The sequence below is a fragment of the Beta vulgaris genome, chromosome 4, assembly GCF_026745355.1.
Source record: "Beta vulgaris subsp. vulgaris cultivar EL10 chromosome 4, EL10.2, whole genome shotgun sequence".
In the NCBI taxonomy this organism is placed as follows: Eukaryota; Viridiplantae; Streptophyta; class Magnoliopsida; order Caryophyllales; family Amaranthaceae; genus Beta; species Beta vulgaris.
In genome coordinates, this window is record NC_079205.1 from 7,496,823 (window position 1) to 7,510,799 (window position 13,977).

Consider the following 13,977-nt stretch of genomic DNA (forward strand, 5'->3'; position numbering starts at 1 on the left):
GAAAAGTTCGCAAACATTATGAACAAGTTTGGGGACATGCAAAACTGAGCCCAATAATTTGGTGCTTGCGAAGGGCTACAGGATGTTTTGTGTCATATTGCAGATATAATGCTTCATATAAATTCTGTTAATAATAATTTACCATTTCTCAAATTTTGGCGTAATCGAACTTGTAACTTGGCTTGACGCATCTTTCTTTCCACCAAAGGCTGCTCAAAAGGCAATAAGGCATCATGCATATACTTTGCAGAAGAAGCAACAAAGCAAACGATAACTACACTTCTTTCTCTACTTTTCATGTTGCTATTCACCAGTTATTTGTCGAGTATAGTAAAAAAAGTGGAATCTAAGTCTTTCCTTTTGTCTAAACTTATGAGTATACCTAAATAACTAGATGGTTATGACGTAATAAATAAGGTCTATCTCTCCTTCTGGTCTCATGGAGGGTGTTGGTTTTACGGAAATGTCACATGGTTGAAGCCTTGAAGGTATACAAGTATGTCAATAATTAATACATCTTCCATTAAGTGGAACATTTCTGTCAAAAAGTTATGATATAAAAGATATAAGTGTTTCAATTATTTCAAAATAAAGAAAGTATTAATTTTTTTATTACTGATAGGTTTATATTTTTGAATTAGATATATTTGACAAGTATTGGCTTGCGGAGCAAATTGTAGATTTCTGATGAAAAAGTCATGATATGAGTGTTGAATTTAAAAACAAATTATATTAAGTCTCCTTGCATTTCAAGTTTAAGTTTAAGTCAATTCAAGTCCAATAGCACAATCTTCAATGGCGGATGCATGCCTAGTACTGATCGATCATGTGACCAACCATTATTATTTTTTAAAATCATTTCAAATCTTCTTCATCGTTTCAAACCCTAACCCCTTAGTTTCTCTCTCTTACGAGTCCTGACTTCCTCGCCATTCGTACAACCTAATGCAACTCGGTTACTCCATCCCACTCTCCCGGTCTCCGACCATCAAACTCGACCATTGTTCAGAGTCAAAATCTTAAGACGTCAATGGCTTGCGCTTGTCTGCTTCGATCTTTTGAGGCTTCACTGTCTACAAATCACAAGATCCACTATTGGATGGTTAGTTTACTAGATTGTTCGCTTGTTTGCTTTGAAATGGAACTTCTATGAATTTTCTTAATGTATAGGTCATTAGTTGTATCTCAGATTTGCGATAGTGTGATCAACCATTTTCAAATTCCTGAATTTTCCACTAACGGTGTCTTGGTAACTTTTCAAGGCTAAGTGATCACATGTTCAACATAAATGAAGTCAAATCTCATTGCATTCTTCTCGAGTTATGTATTCTTGATTATGGTAAAGTTTAGGGCCCTCCTCCATATCTTTCCCAGTCGTTGTAGTAAGCCTGGTAGCTTTACTGAATCAAATTAAATTCAATTTTCAAAACAAATCTGATCACTTTTCAATTTAACGTCATGTATAAATTCAAAAAAGTTTAACCATTCGACACATTAAATAATACTAATAGTTGTATATGAAGTCATATTCAAGTCCAATCCAATCCCAAACAATTTTGACTGGTTTCAATCAATTATTTCACAATAATCCTCATAATACTAATCTCAAACAAACCTTACTAGTTAGCTTCATGCAAAATCCTAATCTTACTTACAAAAAGAACCCAATCCTTATTGTTTGAGGGGGAAGCCTAAAAGAATTGCTATCTCTCAAGGAAGATAGGTTGTAAATTTGATTCATGATAGCAATAAATTTTATGTTGCTCAGAAAAAACCATTATCTTTGTCCTGAAGTCATTGATTGTTAGTCATTAGGAAATAGCTCTGACCTTTGCTTTTCGACATGATCTTAACAGATTAATGTTGGATTAGATATAAGAGAAGTAGATACTTACATATTTCCTCGGATAATGTTCACAATATAGCATGACTCATTTTTTAAAGTAAACCTAATCAAATTCTAAATGAAGGAGAAGTCCACGTAAATACTAGTGTTTGGGTAGGGGCTATGGTAATTTCCTAATTGTGTTAGAAAAAAGAAAATAAGTTATTTAATAGTTGAAGCCGGAATAAGATTCCATATAAGAGATGTAGATTAGTGGTGAGATCGTGACAATTGAAATAAGAAGTTAGGAGATTCTAGTCCTCTTATTAGCATATCCCTTGATCATTTTCAAGAGGAATGATATGTCAGTAAACATAATAACATCATTTTATTCATAATATGTATTCAAAAGATTATAACTTAACTCTTAGTTTTGATTAAAAAGTTCTAACATCATTGTTGATCTTAATAAAAAGAATCAATACAATGATCTCTTTCTTACAAATTTGAGATTTTGGGTTCAAAATTTACATTGACAATGTTCCAATTATATAAGAAGTCACAACTGACATACATGAAACCATGTTAGTGTTTGAGAGGGAGGGGGCATGTGACCACTTAGGCGCCTACATTTATTGCTCACGGTTTTAAATCGTAATACTATTCGATTTAACTTTTAAAATTTTATTATTTAAAAATTCAATATGGCGTAAGGATTTAATAATTGAAATTACAATATGATTACATATAAGATATGTAAATTAATGATAAGGTCATGACATTATGAAGTAAGAAGTCACTGGTTCAAGAATTCTGATACTAATCTTTTAATCATTCTTAATGGGGAACGTCATATCAATGTAAGAATGCATGTCGATCGGTGATGAAGTGGTGCGACGTTAACGTATGATGTGCGTGAAACATGGTGACATAAAATACTTGCTGACACATTTTAGTGTGTGCGTGTGTGTATATATATATTGAGAGAAAGAGAAGGAGGTGAGAGATATGTATTAATGTATTCCAAGGCTTTATATAAATACAAATAAAAAGAAGTCAAAGAATGGTCAAAATTATATCTAACTTTTTATGATTTCTTGATAATTGCGATTTAGTATGAGATTCTAGTTAACCCACAATGAGTGGTTTTCAGAAAAGAGGTATATATGTGGTGATTATTACTTCTTATTCTAATATTTTAATCATTTCAAGTGAAAATGCCATATCAACCTTTAAATGCCTATCAGCGTTGTGCCTCTAGGTGAATGGCCCTGTACGAGAACAACCTTGTATGTATATATATATATATATATATATATATATATATATGTATATATATAATATGTATATATATATATATTGTATATATATGTATATATATATATATATGTTAATATATATATATGTATATATGTATATTATATATATGTATATATGTATATATATATATATATATATATGTATATATATATATATCTATATATATATATGTATCTATATATGTATATATGTATATATATATGTATGTATATGTATGTATATATGTATGTATGTATATATATGTATATATGTATATATATATATGTATGTATGTATATATATATATGTACATATGTATGTATATGTATATGTATGTATATATATGTATGTATATGTATGTATATGTATGTATATATATATATTATATTATATATATATATATTATAATATATATATATTATATTATATATATTATATATATATATATATATATATATGTTTATGTATATGTATATGTATATATGTATATGTATCTGTATATGTGTATATATATGTATATATATGTGTATATGTATATGTATATGTATATGTATGTATATGTATGTGTATGTATATGTATGTGTATATATGTATATGTATATGTATATGTATATGTATATGTATATGTATATGTATATGTATATGTATATGTATATGTATATGTATATGTATATGTATATGTATATGTATATGTATATGTATATGTATATGTATATGTATATGTATATGTATATGTATTTGTATATATGTATATGTATATGTAAATGTATGTATATGTATGTATATATATATGTATATGTATATATATATATATATATGTATATGTATATATATATGTATATGTATATATATATGTATATGTATATATATGTATATGTATATATATATGTATATGTATATATATATGTATATGTATATATATATATATATACTCCCTCTGTTTCAAATTACAAGGCATTTTAGCTAGAAGAATTTGTTTCAAAATATAAGGCATTCTACAATACCAATGTAAGATTAAATGCAATTTTATATTATCCAGATAAGCTTATAGGTTATTTGGTATTATCAATACAATATTTAATGTCAATTCTTATTACCCATGCAAATCTAACTAAAATTAATTAAATTCTTAATCTATGTGCAAAAACCTTAAACGACTTATATTTTGAAACGGAGGGAGTATATATCTGTGTGTGTGTGTGCGTGCGCGTGTGCGTGTGCGGGTGTGCGTGTGCGTGCGTGTGTGTGTGTGTGTGTGAGGGGTAAGTCTTACTGTTTTATTCACTTATTGTATAATAGATTTTTCATCGTTGGCATTAATTAACTCATATATGCATAATATTTTTTTTTTGGTAGAAATACGATGTTAATGAAAATGATTATTTTGATTATATTGTATGAACTTAAAAAATTTAAATGTATTTGTACTTCTATTCTATTAATAAATGCCTAATATTATCTTAATTGTACACAACCTCTTTAATAATTGAATAACCCCTGAATTTAGTAGATGATATCTAGTTAATTTTCCATGTAGTTGTCAACTTGTCATTGATTAAAGAAAAGTGCATGAAAGAAACATTAGTACTTGGCTTGTACCAATTTCAAATTTGATACGTCTTTTGCTGTCTTTTTTCATCATCGTAACAACTTAAATGGTGCTAATAAGAGTCGCATTGTCAGTTTTTATAAGCAGGGGCGGATCCAGGATTTCTGGTGAGGGGTAGCGTAATTTTACGATACCATCGAGTGCAAAGAAATTCACAACTACTAAATTTAAAATGTTACAAAATCCTAATACAATCTAAAAATGTTTTAGTAAAAGAACTACAATTGTTCACAACAAGTTCTCAAATTCTAGAACAATTTAGCAATTGCATCAATTTTATATCCAAAAACAAATCCTTCTTCAAGATAAATAACTAAACTATATTTCAAAAATTCATCTCGCTCGCTATTTTGTAATTTGCTTTTGATTTGAGTCATTCTAGAGAATCCATTCACTAACACTTTATTTACTAATCAATATATACACATGACACAAGAATTTACTAATCACTTTTAACAAATCGATTCAGTACTAACCATTCACTAACAATCTATTCACCAAGTAACAATTCATTCACTGACAATACGAATCCATTCACTAACCAGCTAGTGAAAATTCATTAACGATCCAAAAACCTACAAGTAAAAATTTACTAACAAATTCCTTCCCAAAAATACAATAAACTAACAATAATTTACTAATAATTCTTTGACAAACAATTAAAATTCACTGGGAATCAAAGTTTATACATAACCATCAAGATATCAAAGAAAAGGAAGAAAAAAAAGTACCTGGATCCCTAAAACAAGAACAACAATAATGCTTCCAAGGAATTTACCAAAGAAGATGTTTTATTCGGTAAACAAGATCTTAACTGCACAACTACAATCTGCAATGAGAGGACAACCATGATCGAGGTCGGAGGTCGGAACAACGGCACAACCGCGAAGAAGTTAATGGAGGTTGGAGGCTAACGAAGAGGTGAACGAATCCCAAGGCAAGATTCAAAATTCTGAAGAGATGGGAGGAGAGAGAACGTGGAGTCGAGGAGAGAGAAGAGGAAAGGACAGTCACGCAGCGGAAAGTAGGGTTTATTTGTTTTTCATTTTTCAACGCTTCTTTTTCTTTTAAAAAAAATCAATTTTTTTTATAAAAATCAGGGGTAGCACGTGCTACCCCTTGTTACCACGTGGCTCCGCCACTGTTTATAAGTGACATTTGAGGGAAATGTCAACAAATATCATGCGCACATTGTAGATAATACTTGGAAGAAGTGACAATCGCTAGCTATTTATGAACGAATGATTTCTCCATTATCCTCTGTCATCCAAAATATGAAATTGTATATGGTTAAATTTTAGTTAGATAAATAAAATAATAGGTGAATTGTAGCTCTTTCTCGTGTAGAATACATAAACATATGTATAATATAAATATCAGCTAACTAAAATTAAGCTAAAAAACTTGCTGATAAAGATATTACAGCAATAACACCTCATTTTATATTTCAGGAATTGACTTACCTCCCCCATTCCAAATTTTCTCTTATCTTTTCTTCATAGGTGTAAATGCTGATGCATAGTCCATACTTTTTGTCGAAATTCGATTTTGATGCTGACCGAAGAAGTGATGCGTGACAAGAACAAAAAAAATAGCCAAGTAGGTTCATCATTCATGTATTGCAAACCTACTCAATTGATTGATGGATATCAGACTTGGATGCTTCACAAAAAAAGGCCAACTATATGATTGCATGATGATTTAGTACTATCTTCGTTTCAAATTAATTGTTACACTTTGACATTTTACACTATTCACATATTACACTTTGACCCTCGTTTGTGATTTATACGTGAATAAACACATAGTCATATGAGATCTTGTTAGATTCGTATTAGTATGTATTTTATTAATATGTACTTTTTATAATTTTTACAAATACAAAACTAAAGATATATGTCCTCAAAGTTCTGCATTGGCATGCGTGAAAAATGTAAGTGTAACAATTAATTTGAAACAGAGGTAATATAATACTTCGTACTTCAGTACTTTATTATACAAATATTTCAAGAAAGTTTTATAATTCTGAAAAGAATCTTAATTATTATAATACTTTTTAAACATTGTTATGTTCTATAGAATATGGATGTGTTAGCAGCAAATGTAAGAGGACCTACAATTTACTAATTTGCTTCATCCAACAATAAATGCAAAGTCTAAGACTATAAGTGAGAAGTAAAGACAACAACTAAAGACACAAAAATTAACATGGTTCGGTCATCCATGACCTACATTTATAAAAGCATGAACCTTGGAGTTTTATTTAACCTTTCTAATAGAGGAATTACAATGGAGAAGACGAAAGTGAGGTGTATAGAGAGAGAATTCTATTTCGGGGCTAATTTAAATCATAGGATTATAAAATGACTCTAGGAAACTTATATATATGTCTCCCTAAATTTTATAGGAAACCCCCCTAAACCTTATTGGATAAAGTCACGTAATCTGCGAAATAGGGCCAAAATGTCTGATAGGGCGAACAACGCAGCTGGGACAAATTTTCATAACTTACTCGATCTTCTTAAATTGCATAGACTGGGATAGGGGGTTTCCCCGCCCGAGTCTCCATTACGCACACCCATGCAATGAGGAATGAGCAAGGTTGGCCATACAAGTGTTGCATACTGTGCATGCGCTGCAGTGCTCTACCTCTTCGTCTTTCTCCTTCTTCTTCCTCAAGATATCTAAGGCACAATTAAAAAGAGCATGTTATCGAACTTAGTTGGCGAAATGTCGTGGGAATGGTATCCAAGACTTAGAATAGTATTGTGCTTAGTTGCTCTCTAACACAAAAAAAAATAAAACATTATAAAAAATTTATTACAAGTATATTGAATATTTTATTAGGTTGACCTAAATAAATAGATGGAAAATTATAAGCTATAATAATTTGTGTAGGCCATTTTCTAGAATGACCATCTTATTTTCACGTCTATCTCAAGTAACTCCAAACATGTAAAATGTAAATAAATTTAACGATATTGAACACGACATCATAATAAAGGTCAAAACTCCTATATAATAATCCTCTGCAACCCACATATTCTTTTGAAATTGCCATCTATACATTAGATCTTTTTGCTTCTTGGCTTTTTTTGAAAATTTGTATTGTAATACAAGGTTATACGACTAAAAATTTTGAAAGAGAATGTGGGGTGAGTGAGTAGTTATGTAGGACTTTTCACCTATGCAACGTCGTCTAAAAAATTCTAAAGTACCATTAAATATTACAAGTTCGGGTTATTTGAAATAGGGGTGCAAAGGTGAGGATCATACCAAAAAAATGGCCTAAAACATAGAGTTTCCTTATATAACTTCTCAATTCAATATCAATTTATTCAATACATATTATCTAAACGTGTGGGCAAGCATTTAATTTTCAGTATGCCACATATAATTAATCGGTTAGATGGTATTACAAAGGGGTAGTTAGGAGCTCTAGTTTAAAACCTGTTTTTCTTCTTGTTCAGTTATGGAAGGTTTGAATGATAACAAATTACTGAAGTTTATCTTAGGAACTTGTCTGTTGAGTTCTACAATTTAAATCGCAAAAGAGCAAATCATGAAGATTGGACGAAGCTTAAGCAGTTGTTTGAGTTTATAAAAATTCTCATGAGAAGCTCCATTTCGTAGGAAGCTATTTTCCTTTTGTAATTTCTATGAAATTGACTAAATGTTTTTGGTTCACATTAAGGAATTTATAATTCCCATGAATTGATGTGGAAATTTCGAATGATCAAGGGGGGTTAGGTGAATAAATTCCCATTTTTCAGGATTTTTCATTATCCTCATTTTCCTTACTTCCTGTCAACCAAACAACTACCCAATTTAGAAAATCATAGGAATTTCTATTGCCTACATAATTTAGTATAAAAAACAAGTAAACTTTGGATAATTTACTCCTCTGGCCTCTAACAATCATGAAGTATATACAAGACATACACAGGGCTAAGGTTACAAGCTAAATAAGGAGACGGGAAAATTACAAAAATATACAAATGTTTACATATTTGTATGATCATACTTCCGAAATCCTATAGTAGTTTCAGCTAGTGAAAACATTAATAAGCTAGCTTTGCTCAGGTGAACTTGGTTGTAGTTCATTTTATTTCTTCATTCATTTTTGTGATAGTCCAACAACCTAAGAATGGTCTTTAAATAGACCACTGATTACAAGGAACATTCCTAGGAAGATGCCTTAGCTAACAGTACTAGGGGTGATAATGAGCCTGACAAGCTCGCGAGCAGCTCGGGCTCGGCTCGGTCAAAGCTCGGTGAAACTCGGGCTTGGCTCGAGACTTAAACGAGCCGAGCCGAGCTTGACAAAGCTCGGCTTGTAAAGCTCGTGAACAGTTCGATTATTATTTTATAATAAAAAAAAAGTATATTAAAAAAATATTTACATTAAAAAAAATTAATACAAATTTATATTTTAATTTAGATTACAAATTATATATTTTAATTTGTGATCCAACTTCATCTCTACTCCACTAGGCACTAAAGTCCCACATTGGTTAAGAAAACAAGGATCAACCTTATTTTCTTTATAAATAGCTACTAAACCTTACTTCAACTTAAAGTTTAATTTTGTATCTCCTTGGTTGGAAAACAAAAACTATATTATATTTTCTTCATAGAGGGAATGAAGTATATTTTTAAATATTTTATTATCTAATACTTAAAATATTTGATAATTGTTTATTTAAATGCACTTAAGAGTGTTATTGGTACAAATTATATATTTTAATTTGTTATCCAACTTCATCTCTACTCCACTAGGCAATAAAGTCCCACATTGGTTAAGAAAATAAGGATCAACCTTATTTTCTTTATACATAGCTACTAAACCTTACTTCAACTTAAAGTTTAATTTTGTATCTCCTTGGTTGGAAAACAAAAACTATACTATATTTTCTTCATAGAGGGAATGAAGTATATTTTTAAATATTTTATTATCTAATACTTAAAATATTTGATAATTGTTTATTTAAATGCACTTAAGAGTGTTATTGGTACAAATTTGATTTTTTTTTCATATAACATGAAGTACCACATTGAAATTTTAGTGAAGTTAAGAGGAAAACCAAGTCATAAAAGCATATGTAAAGTGAATTTTTTTCTTTAACAAAACATGGAGTCCCACATTGAAATTTTAACAATGTTAGGAGGGATTCCAAGTTATAAAAGCATATGTAGGATGAGTTTGTTTATCTTAAACAAAACATGGAGTCCCACATTGAAATATTAGCAATACTAAAAGGGAAACCAAGTTATAAAGCATGGGGATAGTGAGTTTGTTTTTCTTTAACAAACCATATGGAGTCTCACATTGAAATCTTAACAATGCTAAGAGGGAAATCAAGTTATAAAAGCATATGATGGATGCGTGAACAAGCTCACCTACTTTGTACTTGACCTATATGATTGGGTCTACCGCCTAAGTATTGCTTTAGTATTGATGTGGGCCTATACGGTTGGGTTTCGAGCCGAGCCAAGATCACTAGTTGAGCCTAAATGAGCTCACTAGCCGAGCCTAAACGAGCTCATGAGCCGAGCTTGAGCCGCAAATTCTAATCACGAGCTCGAGTCGAGCTCGGCAAGCTCACGAGCCGAGCCCATGAAAAGTTAAACGAGCTCGAGCCGAGACCAGTACTATTCGGGCTCGGCTCGCTCGATAAGCACCCCTAAACGGTACAATGACACCTGGCCGCTACCGTCATTACTACAAGACAAAAACATTAAATAACCACATCTCATCATTGGCTCATTGCCAAAGAGAATTACAGACCTAGGACACCACTACCCTGATGTACCGATTACAGGAGATGTCTAACAGCACTACTAGGCAGATGAAAGGTTGATGTGCTTTATCACTCCCCCTCAAGCTGAGTGCAATATGAAGTCTGAATACCCAGCTTTGACAAGAGAAACTGATGCTGATCCGTGCTTAACACCTTAGTGAGTATGTCAGCTACTTGCTGAGTTGTAGGAGTGTAACTGTGTAAGTAGGATTAATCAACCCTTCCTTGACTTGGGCTCTGATGAAGTGGAAATCAATGCTAACATGTTTAGTCTTTTCATGCTGGACTAGATTTGCAGCCATGGCCAAAGTTGCTTGGTTGTCACAGAAGATGGTTGTGGTGCAAAGCATCCTTGAGTCCCAGTTCCTTCAACGATTGCTACCCACATAACTTCAAAGGCAGTCATATATAGCTAATGATGTGTATTCAGCCTCAACTGTTGATCTAGCAACAATAGTTTATTTTTGAGACTTCCAAGCAGTATGTAATTTCCCTAGCATAATGCAATAACCAGTTGTAGATCTTCTTGTGTTGGGACATCCAGCCCAATCACTATCATAATTAGCATAAAGTTGTGCAGCAGATCTAGCAGCAAGTAAGATTCCCTTAGTAGTAGATCCTGCTAGGTACCTTATGACACTCTTTCTAGCTTGAAAATGTGCAAAAGTTGGTTGATGCGTGAATTGGCTTAGAAGATGCACAATATCTGCAATGTTAGGCCTAGTGAGAGTGGGATAGATTAGATTATATATGAGTCTTTTATAAGTCTCAGGCTATGTCAATGGATCACCAAAGGTGGATAGTAGCTTTACATGTGCATCCATGTGAAGCTTCAAAGGCCTGCAATTACTGAGCCCATACGCACTTAAAATATCTGCAATACACTTTTTTTGTGAAAGAAAGATGTCTTGTTCACTCCTTTCATCTTCAATTCCTAAGAAGTATCACAGCTCACCCATATCCTTCATCTTGAACTCAAAGTTTAAAGCTTTAATGCCTTCCATGTTGTTCCCAATCAAGATTAACTCATCTACATAAGCCAAGATAGGAGTTAATTATCTTGCTTTGTGAAGAGTGAATAGTTTGATCTTGATTGAGAGAACCCATTATCTTTCAGAACAATGCTTAGATTTGCAAACACTGTCTTGGTGCTTGTTTAAGCCCATATAGTGAATTCAAGAGCTTACAAACTTTGGTGTTGCCATCATTATTCCCAACATACTCCCCTTAGCTTGAGAGTTAGTATCAAACCTGGATCCATTTCTTTCATACCCTAGTGGAAATTTCATGTAGACTGTTTCTTCCAGCTCACCATGTAAAAAAACATTTTTTTTATATCCATCTGGTGAGTATACCATCAGTGCATAGCTGCAACAACAAGCAGTGACCTCACTGTGGTCATCTTGGCTACTGGTGCAAATGTCTCACTATAGTCAAGACCATACTGTTGTATGTTGCCAAGAATTACAAGTCGTGATTTGAACATTGTACTGTTTCTCTGAGGGTCATATTTTGTGGTGTATAACCACTTGCATCCAATGGCATGTTTCCCTGGTGGTAACTCTATAATTTCCCACATATATATGATTTGCCTCTAGTGCATCCAACCCTTCATTCATAACTTTAAGCTAGTGTTTATGCTTTGCTACTTCTTTAAAGTGTCTTGGATTAGGGGCTTGGTTCAAAGAATTCACAAGTCATGTGAAATGAGGGTTCAAAGAATAAGCTAAGTTTGCTTAGTTGAACTTGCTTGTAGTTCATTTCATTTCTTCACTCATATTTTGTGATAGTACAACAACCTAGGAATGGTCTTTAAATAAATCACTGATTACAAGGAAGATCCCTAGGAAGATGCCTCGCTAACGATATAATGACACTTGGCCACTACCTTCATCACTACAAGACAAAAATATTAAATAACTACAGCTCATCATTGGCTCACTGCCAAAACAGAATTATAGACCTAGTACACCACTACCCTGATAAACTAATTACAGGAGATGTCTAACAGCACTACTAGGCTGATGAAAGGCCGATGGGTTTTATTAGCTACCTTGTCTAGTAGCTTATGGGAAGGGATTGGAGAAGGAAAAACTCTTAGATTGGAACGAAAACTTTTTTTTTTTTTTGCTAAGTAAGAGTAAGTAGTATTAATCACAAGAAATTCAATACACCAACAGCTAACCCCTGGGGAGCAAACCAACTAGGTTGGACTCCTCCACACAAGGGAAGCTACAACCGTTTAGCAAACAACTAAACACTATACACTTTGCTCTTTACATTTTCCCACCATGCTATATCCTTACTGGATATCTTCCTAGGCAAAACACTATTAATTCGCATCACTGTACACTCCCTAATGATTCTATACACCTTCTCTAGTCTCCAGAGTACCATATTCCATTGAGCCTCATTCCTTGCCCACCAAACATAATAAACACAAGCCTTGATTATTGCAGCATGTATTTGCTTCTGAACTCTGGACTTTCTACTTCTGCCATTCAGCATCATCATAATACTCATCAGTTGATCCTGCCTGCTTTTGAATCCCAACCATTCAAACACATACTTAAGGACTCTCTTTACATAAGAACATTGAAAGAACAGATGTTGATGACTCTCTGTATGCTCACAACAGAGATTACATTGTGCATCAGTTGTTACACCCATCTGACACAGCCTGTCAGTTGTTTTGAGTCTTCCTTGGATAGCCAGCCAGCAAATCACTCTATGTTTAGGCATTGCTAGCCTATTCCAGATCATTTTAGCCCAATATACTCTCTCCTCTTCCTCTGTAATCTTATCATACACCACTTTAGTCTTGAAGGTCATCATCCTCTTCATCTCTTCTTCTGTGTAGTGGTGCTTCATATACTCTTTCACATAACATATTTGCTTCCAATACCATGAGCAGTTCTTTGGTGGAATATAACTTAGAAACAAGGGTTGAGGAAAACCCCTAGTGATGATGTTAACACACGGTAATACATAAATTTTACCAAGTTGACCTTCTCACAAACAACATGAATGTTCATCTCAATATAATTCGTGTTTTGATGTTGTACAAGATTAATTTAGACCGTATCAATTTTTTTAGTTATTCATATATTTTCTTTAAAATGTAACAATGATGAGGAATTGGAAGTAGTTAGTTGTTAATTCTTTGTTTTTCCCTTTTTCTTATACAATCTCAAACAATGAGTTTTGTACATATACTTTTCCCTTGCTATATGTTTATGAGAGTATATTTGTAGAAAAAAAGGTCAAAAAAAAATTTAAAATTAAAATTATTTAGCTTTAAGATATATAAAGGCCCCATATTCTAAGATTTGCCATAAAACTTAAGATAGGAAGGAAAAAAAAAATGGATGGCATATTACAGTATTATTTAGTTGACATATATGATATATTAAATTTGTTAGGAATAAGTATTACAGGCTCTA

The 13,977-nt window shown here is 32.3% G+C and overlaps 1 protein-coding gene across 1 annotated transcript; it reads right to left on the reverse strand.

Annotated features, from left to right (window-relative positions):
* Positions 1-12,787: 12,787 nt before the first annotated feature.
* Positions 12,788-13,405, reverse strand: LOC104907164 (uncharacterized). Its single transcript, XM_010696051.1, has one exon. The coding sequence runs from the start codon at positions 13,403-13,405 to the stop codon at positions 12,788-12,790; it is 618 nt and encodes a 205-aa protein (XP_010694353.1).
* Between the last annotated feature and the right edge of the window lie 572 nt (positions 13,406-13,977).